The sequence below is a fragment of the Trifolium pratense genome, linkage group LG7 (assembly GCF_020283565.1).
Source record: "Trifolium pratense cultivar HEN17-A07 linkage group LG7, ARS_RC_1.1, whole genome shotgun sequence".
NCBI lineage: Eukaryota > Viridiplantae > Streptophyta > Magnoliopsida > Fabales > Fabaceae > Trifolium > Trifolium pratense.
Window position 1 is genome coordinate 22,939,856 of NC_060065.1, and position 16,474 is coordinate 22,956,329.

Sequence of the window (16,474 nt, forward strand, 5' to 3'; positions counted from 1 at the left end):
CCTCTAACATACTATTTAAACCCTTCGCCAAATATTATTCTTACATATAATTTAATCTTCATTTTAATGTAAGATAAAAATTATTAATTCTTTTGTCGAAAAAAAAAACTATTAATTCTAAACTATTTTAAAAATGAAATGTATTTTCAAATTAATAAATTTCTAATTTCTGTGATTGTTTTTACATATATTTCTAATAAAATACAATCTCTATATAATTTGCCCGTGCATCGCACGGGTAGAAGTACTAGTTGGAAACAAAAGAAAAAAGCAACTACCAAATATATTAGATTTACTCTGTTATACATATCAGGTTGATCACATACCAAAGTAACAAAAGGAGGAAGAAACTGTTGGACTTCAACCCAATACCCAAAAATTTAAAGTGAAGAGTCTCACAAAAATTACGTCCAAATCTGCAATAAGGAGAATGTACAAATCACTTGATGAAGGAGGACATGAATCGACCCAACTTTACACACCACCATAGTTGTTATACCGTTTAAAGCTCACACAACTCAACTTGCCAAATATCATAATCACATAGTTAAAATTATTTTTCCAATAATGGCAGTTTGCAAATGGGAAGTAGAATCTCAAAATCAAAATGTATACTTTATTCAAGAAAAAATAAGATCCAAAAGACTAATTAGAAAGGAAAAAACAGAAGAGAAAAATCAAGGGGATGAAGAACAAACCCCAACTGCAATGATTAAAAACATATATGCATGAGGAAGAGAAAAATTGTGGGAGACAAACTAAAAGAAACAGAGCAGACATGGGAATTGGGTAATGGGTAGTGTGATGACGAAAAAATTGAATGAATCTGAATGGTTTATAGGTTTGAATTTGTTGGAATTGAAAAAAGGAATGAGAATATCGAATAGGTATAATGTGTGTAGGAGTAATTAAGAAGAAAGATTTTTATGGAATTTGGAAAAAAAGGAAAAAAGGAAAAAAGGAAAAAAGAAAACCGAAAGGACAGAGGTATTGGAAGTAGTGTATTATTACTTTGGGCGGCTGGTGGATTAGTGAAAATTAAGCATGCAATTTTTTTATTTTTTTTTATCAGAAGAAAGAAGTGGAAGATAATTAGGCGGGATTATGGTGCAGTTTTGAGTATTTTGTTTTAATATATAAAGGATAAGTGATCAAATTGAGACTACCAACAACAGTTTCAGCTAACAACGCCTACGCATGCGAGAGCTTGTCGGTGGCCGTATGAACCATACACTCCTCCTCTCCGTTCTATGTCATTCTATAAAATGCCTCGCAACATTTCCGAATTACAAGCATTGGTTTCTTCATTCCACAAATCAAAAAACCCAATTCTTGCTTTGGAACTTCTCTCCAAAGCACTAGACCAAAACCCAGATATCAAAACCTTGAAAAATTTCCATACCAAGATTTTTTACCTCAATTCACATCAAAATCCATCTCTAGGGATCAAACTCATGAGGGCATATGCTGCTTGTGGAGAACCTGGGTTGACACGCAAGGTGTTTGATGAAATGTTTGAGAGAAATATTGTTTTCTACAATGTTATGATTAGAAGCTATGTCAATAATTATTTGTACAATGATGCTTTGTTTGTTTTTAGGGATATGGTTAATGGAGGGTTTAGACCTGATAATTATACGTATCCTTGTGTTCTTAAGGCTTGCTCTTGTTCAGAAAATTTGAGTTTTGGGTTGCAGATTCATGGAGATTTGTTGAAGGTTCGAATGGATTTGAATTTGTTTGTTGGGAATGGTCTTATTGCTATGTATGGGAAATGTGGTTGCTTGGTTGAGGCGCGGCGTGTGTTTGATGAGATGTTGTGCAGGGATGTTGTTTCGTGGAATTCCATGGTTGCGGGGTATGCACAAAATAAGCGGTTTGATGATGCGTTGGAGATTTGTAGGGAAATGGAGGATTTGGGACAAAAACCAGACGGAGGTACCATGGCTAGTCTCATGCCAGCTGTAGCCAATACTTTGTCGGAGAATGTTTTGTGTGTTGAGAAGATTTTTGTGAATTTGGAGTGGAAGAATTTGATTTCGTGGAATGTGATGATAAGAGTTTATCTGAAAAACTCCATGCCTACGAAAGCCGTGGATTTGTATTTGCAAATGGAGAAAAGTGGAGTAGAACCGGATGCAATCACATGTGCCAGTGTTCTTCCAGCATGCGGAGATCTTTCAGCATTGTTGTTAGGAAGGAGGATTCATGAATACCTTGAGAGGAGGAATTTACGTCCAAATTTGCTATTGGAGAATTCTTTGATAGATATGTATGCTAGGTGTGGATGTTTAGAAGATGCAAAAAGGGTTTTCGACAGAATGAAGTTCCGTGATGTTGCATCTTGGACTTCGTTGATATCTGCTTATGGTATGACCGGGAAAGGCTGTAATGCTGTCGCACTCTTCACAGAAATGCTAAATTCAGGTCAAATTCCAGATTCTATCGCATTCGTTGCAATTCTCTCGGCTTGCAGTCATTCAGGGTTACTGGATGAAGGGAAGATTTACTTCAAACAGATGACCAATGATTATAGAATAACACCAAGAATCGAACACTTTGCTTGTATGGTTGATCTATTAGGACGTGCTGGATGTGTAGACGAGGCCTATAATTTTATCAAAGAAATGCCAATTGAGCCTAATGAAAGAGTTTGGGGGACACTTCTTAGCGCTTGCAGGGTGTATTCAAACATGGATATTGGACTTTTAGCAGCTGACAGCCTGCTTCAATTGGCTCCTGAGCAATCTGGTTATTACGTGTTGTTATCTAATATTTATGCAAAGGCTGGTAGATGGAAAGAAGTAACTGAAATTCGATCAGTAATGAAGAGAAGAAAAATTCGGAAAACTCCCGGCATCAGCAATGTTGAGCTAAACAATCAGGTTCATACATTTCTTGCGGGCGACACATTTCATCCGCAGTCAAAGGAGATATATGAAGAGCTAGCTGTGCTGGTGGGGAAGATGAAAGAGTTAGGATATGTACCAGAGACCGATTCAGCACTTCATGATGTGGAGGAGGAGGATAAGGAATGCCATCTAGCTGTTCATAGTGAAAAGTTAGCTATTGTATTTGCCCTTTTGAATACACAAGAGTCTCAAATCAGAATTACCAAAAACCTTCGTGTTTGTGGAGACTGCCATATTGCTGCAAAGTTAATCTCCAAAATAGTTGAACGCGAAATTGTTGTTAGAGATACTAATAGATTTCACCATTTTAAGGATGGTGTATGCTCTTGTGGTGATTATTGGTGAGGGTTCCGATGAAAATTTAACCGGAACTCCCCGCTATGAACACTAGAATTTTGCAATTTTGAGCGGAGTTTGGTTGTGCATATTTATTATAAGTTATGGTGCTGTCAAGCCTGATGACTGCTATTGGAGCTTAGGTATGGGACTTCTTTTGACAATTTCCTTTGAAGTGAGAATAAAACATTAGCATATTGTGAATTTATTTTTTGAGCACTGAAATTCTTAATTTGCATTACTTAGTATTATGATGAAACAAATGATTTGTGTGTGTTTATAAGCATATATTGATGGTCTGGCTCTTGATTGTTTTGTTTATTGATGATAAGTCATTACATCTTCATACCTTCACATTAAAACTCAAAACAAATTTTGCTAAGGATCAGACTTCACTTTCCACTCTTTTGACCAAGCATGATCAATTCAAATGGAGAGGTGGAAATGTCTGGTAGGATGTGATGCCGAAATTAATACCTAAAAAGATTGGCGGGTTAGAAGAGGTCACATGGAATGGAACATGGAGTGATTAAGCACATCAATGTGTTTGATTTTTAGCACAAATTAACACAGCATGTGTTTAATGATGAACAAATGTTGAGGGATACGAGCAGCAGATGTTAGAATGATCATATATGTTGAGGAAAGACAGTCAAAGTAATATCCTTCTGCAAAGGTAATTAGGGCTAGTCATCACTTGCTTGAGTCTTGACTATTGATCAATCTTCTACTGCACTATCATAGAATCTCATGTAGTAATTGTTGTCCTGATTAACGTGGATAAAATTAACTTGACTATATATAATCGACGGAAAAGGAAGGGACATAACTGTATTTTTCTTGGAGTTAGGTGGAGAACAGTAGTAAGGTTTTCTGCTTCCTGTGGGGCGGTTGAGCGTAGTTAATAACGTGAATGGAAGGAGATACTTCCCTTAATTAAACTGACCAAATAATGGCGATGTACTTACTCACTATTAGTGACATAAAAAATGAAAACAAAGTACCATCTTGAATATTAAACTCTGAATTACCTTCACTTAATCAATGAGAGGCTATGATGAAGGTAAATATTTGAGTAGCTTCAACATCTATCCCAGAAGATAATTCTATGTAATGCTTCTCTTTTTCTTTCTGCGTGTTATCATTTGAGTTGGATCATATAATTATTTCAATCCATTGTTTCTTAGCTATATTTTTTAATCTCTCAAACTACTTCTGCTGTTAAAAACAAATCCAGCCTTGATATTTGCAACAGCTTTGTTAGTCTCAATAATTTCTTTGACATGGGTTGTGACTGTTTTAGGGGATGATCCCATATAATCAATAGTACCATTTTTTTTCTGGTCTCTTTTTTGTTAACGTAATTTTTCAAGATTAACTATTCTTTAAATTTCTATGGGTCTGTTTGGTAAAAATAAGCTATAAGCTAGCTGATAAGCTAGCTGATAGCTGAAAAGCTAGCTTATAGCTGATAGCTGAAAAGCTAGCTTATTGAAATTAAAGTGTTTGGTAAAATTAGCTTTTAAAGTGGTTATTAAATATAAAATTACATAATTGATAGTGGGTAGTTTATTTTTTTAGAGTGGGTAGTTATTAAATTAAAGGGTAAAATTGGAATAAAGTGTAAAAAGCTATAAGCTATAAGCTCAAATGCTACTTGAAATAGCATCTGAAAAAAAGCTATAAGCTAGTACAAAAAGCTTGTTACCAAACACCTCTAATTTTTTGAAACAAGCTTATAAGCTCATATAATAAGCTATAAGCTAGCTTATTTGTGTTACCAAACAGAGCCTATGTCGTGTTTATGTTACACAATATTTCTACTTGTTGTATGAATGTATTAGCTGTTTATTACAGGATCCTTATGTCTGGCATGCTTGATGAATGTTTTACCGATGCATCAAATAAAGAGTAGATTGAACAAAGAATGGTACACATCAAGAAAGGTCCATGTTTGAAACACATTTCATCTGAGAGGAACACTGTTATGATGAGGTTTGGAAATCCTTTTTAATCATCTTCTACTGTTTTGGCATTTACAATTTTATAGCTAGACCAGATTTATGAAATGCTAAACTCCTTTACTAGGATAGTGGGGTAGACGGAACTTTTGTAAACTGAACAAGAAATAAGTTGAGACCGACAACTAGTGTAGGCAACTATTAATTTTTAATAGATTTATTTATTTACATTAAAGGACTTGAACAATATTATATTAGACACTTTAGAAATGAACCTAGTTCCTAGGAGATATTTGAGCTTCCAATGGATGTTTCATCACCATAGTAAATTCTTGTTTTTCTGACAAATCAACATTACTTTCAGGTGATAAAGTTTTCCATTCAAAGTTCCAAACCAAATTTGCCACAAAATATTCCAAATGAAGCATTGCCAAGTTATAAGCAGGACAAATCCTTCTCCCTGCTCCAAATGGCATCATCTTGATCTCAGTTTGACTAGTAACATCAAATCCGCTACTACTTTCCTCAAACCTCTCTGGCTTGAACGCCATAGGGTCCTCCCAAGCTGTTGGATCCCATCCAACCTCTGCCACCATAAAATTAACTGTCCCGTTTTTAGGCACCAAGTAACCATTAAAAATCACATCCTCAGTCACTGCATGTGGAATTAAGTAGTGAGAAGGAGGGTGGCGCCTTAACCCTTCCAAAATCACAGCCTTAAGATAAGGTAACTTCTCCAAATCTTCCTCTTTTACATCTCTTTCCTCTCTATCACCAATAACTTCTCCAATTTCCTCCACTATCCTCTGTTGTACATGTCCATATTTCACCAAATTTGCCATAATCCATTCCAATGCAGATGAAGTTGTATCAGTTCCTGCAGTTAGAAACTCTGAACAGAGCGCAGCAAGTTCATTGTCATCAAGCTTCCGTTTTTCCTCAGGCAATTGTATATTCAACAAGGTATCAACATAACAAATGAAACTTTCATCATCAATGCCATTTTCATTATTTTCCTTTTCTCTCGCTCTTATTAGTTCAATAAATATATCCTTTTGATCCTTTTGAAGATTCAAATACTCATTCCAACGCTTTCGGAACAACATCTGAGAGATTGCTTTTGGAAAATAATTTAGCACACCAAATTTTCCGGAGCTTATAATCCAAAGGCGTTGGACGTGCTTAATGACTTCAATTTTCTCGTTGTCAACTTTTTCACCGAAACACATAAAAACTAGTAAGCAAAAAATTGCATGATGAATGTGATTGATCAACTTAATAGAATAATTTGATGCAGCTTCAGATTTTAATTGCTTCACTAGTGCTTCCATGACACATTTGCGGGTGTTAGAGAAGGAACTGAACCGCGATGGGTGAAGCATTGTAGTGGTGAGATTATTGCGGAGAACACGCCATGTGGGGCCATAACAAGAGGAGGCAATGTTGAGTGATTTGTTTAGAGCAAGCGTTTTGGGGCGGTCAGCGAATATCGCACCGTTTTGGATTAAGGCCTCGTGGGCGAGGAAACGATCAGATATGGAAACATGGGGATTAGACCAAAAGTGGAATGAGATGATTGGGCCATGTTTGGCATGGAGGTTGCGAATAATTGGCTTGAGTTTTGGGAATGGTTTTCGTAGCCATAGTATGTCGGAAATGATAGGAAAATGGAGGGGTCCGGGAGGGAGTTGAATGGATTGGATGGATCTTATTCTTTTAACAATAAGCATTAAAAGACACAAAAAAACAAGGACTATTAACCATGGTGTCTCCATATGTTAGTTTCATTTGTATTGCATTGTGAGAATAATGCTTGTCACCGTGTATTTATATATCTCTTTACCTTGGTAATCAATATGATGCGTTGATTAGTTTTCCGTGAGCCAACTAAACTTATGTTTAACAAATTCATACGATATATTTACTGCCATATATGGATCCTCTAGACCGCCCCTCTAGACAGCCTATTTTCTTGGTTATCACTTATCTATCCTTTTCGTAAAAAAAAAAAATACCATTTTATCTTCATTGACTAAAGGAGCCGTGAAATATTTAATAAGTGATTGGATAGTAAAAATGGTAACTAATCTATCTATCTATCTATCTAATGACCAAAAGAAAATGGTAACTTCTCATAAAATAAATGGCAATTGATCTCTCTCTTCAACCTTTTTGTTTTGAATGACCTCTCTTTAATTTTTGTTATATGTAGGCAAAATAACAAACATCATAGAAGTACAACTGCGAGTTTTTCGGACACTCTCTCTTCAACTTAAATATATCCTATTACTAAAAAAGAACTAGGAATATTCATTTGCTTACAGACTCATTTCATAAAATCTATCTAATATGTGGGGTGCTTTATTTTTCCAATCAAAATAAAAGATTATATTAGAACCAACTAAAAAGTCTCTAAACTATTATGTCATCCAAATTATTGATACAAACAATAAAATTTAGTTATTGATGAATATATAATAAGTTTACGGTGCATAAGCGAATTCCTTATGCACCATGTATAAATAACACACAAAACCATTCCACAACAAAATGATATTGGATTACAACCCTCTGAAACCATTTCACAGTAAAAATGGATTTGGCATGATAAAGTACATCTAATGTGAAACCATTCCACAACAAAAATGGTTTTGGCATGATTTTAGTTTTAAACTAACTACGAAGCAATATAATGACGTTCAGGGGTTGTTGTTGATTTGGGGGTGGGAAATGGTGCGTTTGGAGATTTGTTAGATTCAATTTAATGGTGGAGATTTGTTTATGCACCATGCATAAATTTATTCCTTATGCACAATAACTCAACCTTTCCTTTATTCAGCTTAAATACACAATGTGTTATAACTTATAAGGTCTATAAATAGATAAATTTTTATTCATAAATCTAACTTGCACCATGTGACGGATCACATATTTATACTCATAAATCTAACTTGGTCAGTTCAAACTAATCTAACTGTTAGTGGTTACAAAGCCAAACTAATTCTAGCAAAGTGAGACAAAACAGTTAGTAACTAACATTGAGTTAGTTAAGTAGCTTGCGATACAAGTAATTGTTAAATCCTTCTCTATTGTTTATAAACAGTTGAAAGAACAAACTCTTTTGTTAAATGAAATTTTCCCACTAAAATCAAGGTTCCTCACAAGACAGAGAAAGGGTTCACAATCTTCAGTCTTCCGTTTCGCAAATCAGGGTTCAGGTTCATCTTCCGTCTACCTCTTTCCATCTACTCTCATGCAAAGATTTCAGGTAAGATATACTCTCTCCTCTTCCCCTTTGTTCCCAATTTCCTGTTGTATCACATTTGGGTTTTCCCTCTTTTGAACTTGTTTTCAACTTGTTTCAAAGATTTCTGTTTCAATGTTTTATCTTCTTGGTATTCTCAAGGTAATGTTATAGGCATTTTAAAATCTTGTTTCAAAGAATTGAATTAGATAATGTAAAGATTAGGAAAAAAAGTTTGAACATTTAAGGCATTGTTGGTAGAAAGTGAATATAAGAAAGGTGTTGTATCTTTCTTAGATTTTGCCTAGACTAAAGGAAAACCAGAAACGAATGAAATTTTGCATTGTTACAATCTGTTATTGTGGAGTTTGCTATAGTTCTTGATTTATCAAGAGCCAATTTTCTGGTTCTGATCATTTGCTGCATTGATAATTTTGAACCTTATTCAGTGAAATATCGTAATTAGGTGTTGTTAACTTTTGATATCTCATTGATCTGAAATAGGTTCTTTAAATACATGAACAATTACATAGCCATTTCCATATTTTTGCTGTCTTTGCATCTGTAAATGTTGATATTGAATCTGTTATAGCATACAATTAAACCATTTTTTCCAGTTGACTTATTACATTCGCAATTTTAATTTTGAACCTTATATTCAGTTTTATAGCTATAATTAAGTTAGAATCTCATCTACTGTTATTCAAATAACTATCTTATCACGTTCAGATTATTACTTAGCTTGTAAGATTGACTTGCTTAGCATAGAAATTTAGTTACTATTATGTGCTTTTCTTGTACCATTGTTTGTGTTGAAGAAAATGAACGACTCGTGAGTTATTATGTGCCGTTTCATAATGATTTACACGGTCTTGATATTTTTTTACAGTGGATTTAACTCTATGGCAAACGAGCCTGGAACTGCACAGCTGACATTGCAACATAATGGAAATTTTTTTGTGGTGGATAATTTTCCTGCTGACAAATTTGACGAGCTAAAGTTATTTGCGCAAACTCTGACTCAGCCTGCAGTTGTTCCTAATATGATCCCTCAGCCACCACCTTCCAGTTCCACACAAATTGTTAGATGTAATTCCTCTTGATTGATTACTAATGTTTTGAAACAAATAAAGAGAATTTTCTTGTATCATGGTTGATTTTATGTTTTTAACAGTTATTGATCATAAAATGTTATTCCTATACAGAACCAGCAATAATTGATTACTATTCAGAACAATCAACATTTGGTTTCAATAGAAGAGGTTCATTTAGTCGATTCATTCGAAGGAGGAAAGATAGGTAGGCCTCTCAAATAGATTAAATTAAAAAAAAAGTAAATAAATCCTTCTACATGTCTATGTTTCTATTCTCGATTGAAATATTGAAACAATATCAAAATTGTTATGAATATATTAGTAGATGTCCATTTGTCTTGGCCCATATTCATTGGCCCATATATTATCTTATAAATAGAGCATATGATACAATGTGTCATACACCTTGAATAGAACAATACAAGAGTCTATTCTCTCTTCTCTTCTCTCTTTCATCTCTATTCTTCCATATTATTGTTCATGCTTAGAAATTGTTCATAACACGTTATCAGCACGATAGTCTCTCCTCTTTCAAAAAAGGTATAACAACAATGGGAATTGACAATTTTATTTTATGTATGAATTTTTTTTATTCTATTTTTTCAGATCATTTTGTTCTTCTCGTTTTTTTATATTGATTCACAAACTTACGATCCAGAAGTATCGTGGTGAAATTTTTGAAATATGAATCCTGAAGATTCATAGTATGGTGAAATTTTAAAATATGAATCCTGAAGATTCATAAGCATACGCTTCTAAAAGTACCGTAAACTATCTTTTAAAATATGAATCCTGAAGATTCATAAGCATAAGCTTCTAAAAGTACCGTAAAATATCTTTTAAAATATGAATCCTGAAGATTCATAGATATAAGTAAAATGAACATCAATCCCTGAAGGATTGGATAAATAACTGATTTGATCTGTTATACAGTTCTTGAACAATTTAAAAATCAATTTGTATTCCTCACGAATTCCTGAAAAATTCATTACGGATGCATCTTTAAAGGATCGTGCAATTAGATTTATTATATATGTTCTTGAAGAACTTAAAAATTCAAATTTTATTCTCCATGAAATCTTGATGAATTCAATTGTGACACATCCCTGAAGGATGTAGAAAATATCTGATAAGATCTATTATAGAGTTCTTGAAAAACTCATGAAGAATTCAATGTTATATATGCATCCCTGAAGGATTGCATAAAGAATTATTTTTACATTATAACGATATTATATATATAGTTCCCGAAGAACTTAAAAGAAAAAAATTAAATTATTTCTTATGAATTCCAGAAGAATTCAATATACATGCATCCTTAAAGGATAACTTTATCAAATTTTTTTAGAGTCACGACAAGTTGTAATTTTTATTGGATTTATTTATTTACCGTAATAATAATAATAATCAAAACTAAACATACATATATCATGCGCCAATTTTTCTTATAGAATACTTCTTTGTATATTGCTCATGATCTATGCATATCATGTTGTTGTTAAGTAAAAATTTAATTTGGTGCAGATCATATTTATTTTTAACAAGCGAGCACATAACATATAATCATATGCCAATTTTTTTTCAAATAAGTTACTAATTAATCTTATTCATAACATAGGTTACATTATAATTATTATTAAGTTACTATTTAATTTGTATTATAAATTTTTAGTACGTTACATTACATTAGTATTAATAAAAATAATTGGAATTAATTTTTTTTATTTGACTGTGTTTATTATGCTTATCTAAGTATTTGCTTAATTTTATTATTTGATGATAGTATATATCAATGATAAATGAATGAAAAATCATTCCCAGAAGTGAATAAAGTCCGACCCACTGATGTTACTCCATTCCCGGAAGTGAATGTAGCAACACACGATTACCATGGACAAAATTGTGGCCATGGTCGTGGTAATAGTCATGGCTGTGTTAATTTTAAAATTTCGGCTTCTCACTAGAAGTGAAGAAAAAAAATGAAAAAAATAGAGTAAAAAGTGGGCAAATTAGTTCCCGAAGAACTAAAGAAGAAAAAGGGAAAATCCAATTGAATGCACGAGGAATAAATTATTCTTAATCATTATGAAGATCACTTGTGATATAGTTCTTGAAGAACTAATGCTTTAATAATAATGATCTCCGATGGATTACTCAAAGAATATGGATTTCCCGAACCATTGTTAATGAAAAAATTATTTGTATAGTTCTTGAAGAACTTAAAACTCAATATTAAAGCATTTCTTGTAGTATCGCTCAAGAACAATTTTTCATAATCAATGTTTATGAATATTGGTGGTATAATTCTTGAAGAACTAATATTTTAATATAATATCCCTAAAGATATAGTTCTTGAATAAGCAAAAATTTAATATCAAGTATTCTAGAAGGATTGGAAAATTGTAATTTTCCATAGTTATTGTTGATAGAGATATATTGTTAAGTTCCTGAAGAACTTATAAAATTTTACAACATGATTACAATCTATATGATATATTTGATCTTGGTATAAGATAGACCAAAATTAAAGGAAATCAATAAAAAAATTATTTATGTCTCTTGAATATGCTCTTGAAGTAGCAACTTTGAAAAAAAAAAATAAGTTCAAGAATATTTTGTATATCCATTGTTGTACATACATTGGATGAATATTATTGATATATTAAACTCATGATTGAATGCATGGTTCATACGTTTTTTTTCCTCTCATAATAATGATTATTCTTTGCTCTTAAAAAAAAAAATTATTCTTTGCAAACATAAACTGACTTTAATTATTCGGTTACATATTTAAATCAATTGATTTGAATTTTAAAATCTTTTAATTGTTACTATATTTTAATTTCTAATTCTACTGAAATCCACATAAAAATTATTTTGTTATACTTTATTTTTACTCTTTTAATTCTCATACAAAGAAATTATTACTATTTTTTATTGTGTTCCACCGAAAAGATTTTTTTGTAGAAACATATTTGTTTAGCTTGAAAATATTCATTGATTCTACTATTATTCATGAAAAATTAAATTTTATATTTGGTAGTACGAAAATTATTGAAGGCTCCAGAAGAGTCAATGCATTGTTATATCGAGAAACGAAGTTGCACTTTGCTAATGTATTTTATATTTTAAGTCTTAAAGAAATTTGTTACAGAAGGATATTCACATAAATGAATATCATATTGAAACAAGAAACGACGGAGATATTTTATCTCTATATTACGAGACATATTATCAACTTTTGTCTCTAGTTTGTGGTGTACTTATGATATTAGTGCAACTTAAGCACATGTCCAAGTAAACCAGAAGTTTACAAATAAATCATATTATTTTTGTCATTGGCAAGATCAGTTGGGTCATTTCTGGTCTATTATGATGCGAAAAAAAAATTTCTATGGATATGTATTGAATGGCCAGAAGTTCATTCAATCTAACACTTTTTGTGTATTACTAGTTCCCGAAGAAAATTGATAAATTTAGTAAACGAGCGTCTCTTATTTTATATATAAGGTGATATTTATAAATCAATACACCGATCATGTGGACCAATTAAATTTCTATAATTTTAATTGATGCATCAACTAAATGGTCACATGTATGTTAGTTATCAACTCACAACCAAAAGTTTGTGAGATTATTTTGGAGAGCTCATTTTATATATATATATATATATATATATATATATATATATATATATATATATATATATATATATATATATATATATATATATATATATATATATATATATATATATATATATATATATATATATATATATATATTATTCTAGAAAGTATTTGATAAGTATCATATGTTAATTGAAATTTATACCGAACATCTTGTAGAATATGTTCATACCAACAAAAATAATAATGGACTTGAAGACCCATTCTTTAGACGTCTAAAGTTAATTACATGATCGATACTTATGAGATCAATACTTCTAAGTTCTATTTTATATTTTGGGAACATTTAAATATATATGTTGAGATATTGATTCGCTCAAGCCAATAAGTTATAATACGAAAATCTTCCCCTTAACTTGCAATTAAGTTTAGTTTTATATTCTAATATTTTTCATATAAGCATTTTTGGATGTGTTGGTATGTTCCAATTGCTCCAATATAATGCAATACAATGAATTATTAAAGAATATTGGGAAAGTTTATTTGATATGACTCTTCATCCCTTATAAATTATATTGAGCCAATAATTAGGGACTTGTTTATAGCCCAGAAGGAAAATATTCAAGTGATGATGAATTAGTTTTCCCAATATTAGGGGGAGGGAATAAGCAGCTGAAAAATATGAATCAGAAGTTCAAATGAATCACTTGAAATAAATAGTTATTATTATCTCATCTTGATCCTCATATAAAATAGATTGAACCAGATGTTCAAAAGATATATCATTTGCAAAGTTTATGAAATCAACTATCAGCTGCTAATGCACCAATCAAAATGGATGTCCCTGTTGGACAATCTTATATTGCAAATGAATTTTAACCACTCTGTACCGTGGTAGGTCGGTCGGTTCCAAAGATAAAAATCCTCAAATAAGAAAAGGAGCTAAAAAGAAAGATGACCCAAGTGAGGATATGAAAAGTTTATTTGACATAATTAATTTTCTAGTTCCAGAAGAACTTATCAGGTACCTGAAATTTATGAAAATAAAGAGATCTCGACAAATTATGTCATGAATGGAATCCGATGAAACCGAAAGAAAATCAACGTTGACGGTGTTTATTTATATAATATAGCGCTATATATGATAAGAAATAACGAGGATCATAAATCAAAGTCTATTAAGGATTATAGACAATGAAATGATTGACTAAATAGATAGACGTAATTGATACAAAATTAAACTAGCTTTGCAAAGCAGAATGTTTTTGGACCAATAGTCCATTCCATCTGCAGATGGAAATAATTCGATATGAATAAATTTTCAAGAGAAAAATAATGAAAATAAAATATTTAGAGTTTGAATTGTTATTCAAGTATATTGATAAATGTCTATCATTGATTTTCAATAAGCATATTCACCTAAAGTGAATTCCAAAACTTCTTTGTAATTAATTAAGTTGAGTAGCATATGAAATACTCAATTTATGTGAAATATGTGTTTTAACGTATTTGCTGGCTCACTGGATAATGATGATTATATGAAAATCCCAGAAGGATTTAATTTTCGTAAGACACATATATATTGGAGAGGTGACTTAATAAACATGAATAAGTCTCCTTATATACTCGAGCAACATCTATATGCATGTTGTATAATATTCTTGTTGCATTTTGGTTCTAATGGGGACAAATACATTGCTAACCTATTATTTGTTGTCAATATATCATCAAGTATATATTTTTGGTTTAGATATGCAGGTTATTTGTCTAATCCTTATAAGGGTACCGATCACAAACAAGTTGTTTGGTCATTACATGAGGAAGTACAATCACCGATGGAGATATGTGAACCAAACTATAATAACAATCTCATGAAATAAAATGATGCGGAAAGTTTAACACTATATGAAATAGATCAAGAATGTGATTTGTTTGAAGTACGCTATTCAACAGATACAAGGGGTTGTGATTTTTCTTATAAAGAGTTTTTGCTACAATTCAACATGAAGATCATATTACAAACACTGCTAATTTGAAGAATATAATAACGAAGATATAAGATTGTCAACATGTCATCACCAATTGTCAAAGCTTTGGAGCAACTAATATTGAAGATTATTTGACATTTTTCTTCTTAGATATATTTGTATTTATCAGGGGGAGATATAAATATGTTCTGCACTCTTTTTCCCTTCACCATGATTTTATCCCACTAGGTTTTCCTGGTAAGGTTTTTAATGAGGCAGTTCACACACAAAAGACTATGTACTCTTTTTCCTTCACTAGGATTTTTTCCCAATAGGTTTTTCTCTAGTAAGGTTTTAATGAGGCATATCCTCAATTGACATCTAAGGGGGAGTGTTATGAATATATTAGTAGATGTTCATTTGTCTTGGCCCATATTCATTGGCCCATATATTATCCTATAAATAGAGCATATGATACAATGTGTCATACACCTTGAATAGAACAATACAAGAGTCTATTCTCTCTTCTCTTCTCTCTTTCATCTCTATTCTTCCATATTATTGTTCATGCTTAGAAATTGTTCATAACAAAAATCAATTAGTTTGTGATGAACATTTTTTACCTTTTGGTGATGCATCCATTTTATCTGGCTTTTGTGTCGCGGGAAATTGATGCGTCATGTCATTTTTTTAGTAATGAAGAAACTTAATCTAGATTCTAGTCCATTGTTAAAATTGCATAGGAATGTTAATTAATATTGTTTTTTCTTATGTTGTATTTTCAGAGTTACTGCCAAACCACCACAGTAAAAAACAAGCAATCCGTCTCCGCTTCAGTAAAGTTTGCCAAGTCCATTCCGTGACTTGTGTTAGGTGCTAAAACAATGTAAATCTCAGGGCAATCACAGTTTTATGCTAGTTCTCTCTTGTTGTCATTTCATGGCTTGTGTTTTGCGCCAAGAATATATAATAGATCTAACATAGTCTATTTCCGGTAATTAGTTTTTCTCGTTTTTGGAATTAATTTTTCGTATTTCTTTTGTATGTTTTCTTCCTCCGATGCTAGGCTTCCTTTATGCAATTTTCTTTGGTTTTGAATCATCGAGTTCAATTGAACTGTATGGTTTATCCTTCATCAGACTTCTGCGATTACTCTCTTCACATGCTTCATCTGTACTTTCATCAAACTTTTGCTATGGAAGTAAAACTCTCTTAAAAAGCATGTTGATACAATGATGATCTTTTAACAAATGAAGATAGTGTGAGTATTGAACCTCTCCCCATTAATAAACACTTCAAAAATTGTTAAGCTCTTAACTTTCTATGAAGCA

The 16,474-nt window shown here is 31.8% G+C and overlaps 2 protein-coding genes and 1 long non-coding RNA gene across 11 annotated transcripts; 2 read left to right on the forward strand and 1 right to left on the reverse strand.

The window, feature by feature from the left end:
- The first annotated feature begins 332 nt into the window (after positions 1–332).
- Positions 333–7,080, forward strand: LOC123895569 (putative pentatricopeptide repeat-containing protein At3g49142). Of its 9 annotated transcripts, none has more exons than XM_045946006.1 (6): positions 333–3,391; positions 3,638–3,924; positions 5,106–5,243; positions 5,574–5,936; positions 6,069–6,172; positions 6,280–7,080. In XM_045946006.1, the coding sequence occupies exon 1, from the start codon at positions 1,251–1,253 to the stop codon at positions 3,255–3,257; it is 2,007 nt and encodes a 668-aa protein (XP_045801962.1). In that variant the 5' UTR covers positions 333–1,250; the 3' UTR covers positions 3,258–3,391; positions 3,638–3,924; positions 5,106–5,243; positions 5,574–5,936; positions 6,069–6,172; positions 6,280–7,080. The 9 variants fall into 9 exon arrangements, with proteins under 9 accessions (XP_045801962.1, XP_045801960.1, XP_045801956.1 ...); XM_045946004.1 differs by having other exon boundaries at positions 569–3,391; positions 6,507–7,080; XM_045946000.1 differs by having other exon boundaries at positions 569–3,391; positions 3,665–3,924.
- On the reverse strand, positions 5,475–6,987 carry LOC123895571 (cytochrome P450 89A2-like). The gene has a single exon (XM_045946008.1). It carries the CDS (start codon positions 6,982–6,984, stop codon positions 5,485–5,487), a length of 1,500 nt encoding a protein of 499 aa, XP_045801964.1. The 5' UTR covers positions 6,985–6,987; the 3' UTR covers positions 5,475–5,484.
- Positions 7,081–8,320: 1,240 nt separating the features above from the next.
- On the forward strand, positions 8,321–16,195 carry LOC123895587. Its single transcript, XR_006804415.1, has 4 exons — positions 8,321–8,477; positions 9,343–9,542; positions 9,659–9,752; positions 15,929–16,195. It is a non-coding gene; the product is annotated as an uncharacterized LOC123895587 (long non-coding RNA).
- Positions 16,196–16,474: the final 279 nt, after the last annotated feature.

Coding starts and splice junctions, on each gene's coding strand:
- LOC123895569 (XM_045946006.1), top strand. CDS start 1,251: ATGTCATTCTATAAAATGCCTCGCAACATTTCCGAATTACAAGCATTG.
- LOC123895571 (XM_045946008.1), bottom strand. CDS start 6,984: ATGGAGACACCATGGTTAATAGTCCTTGTTTTTTTGTGTCTTTTAATG.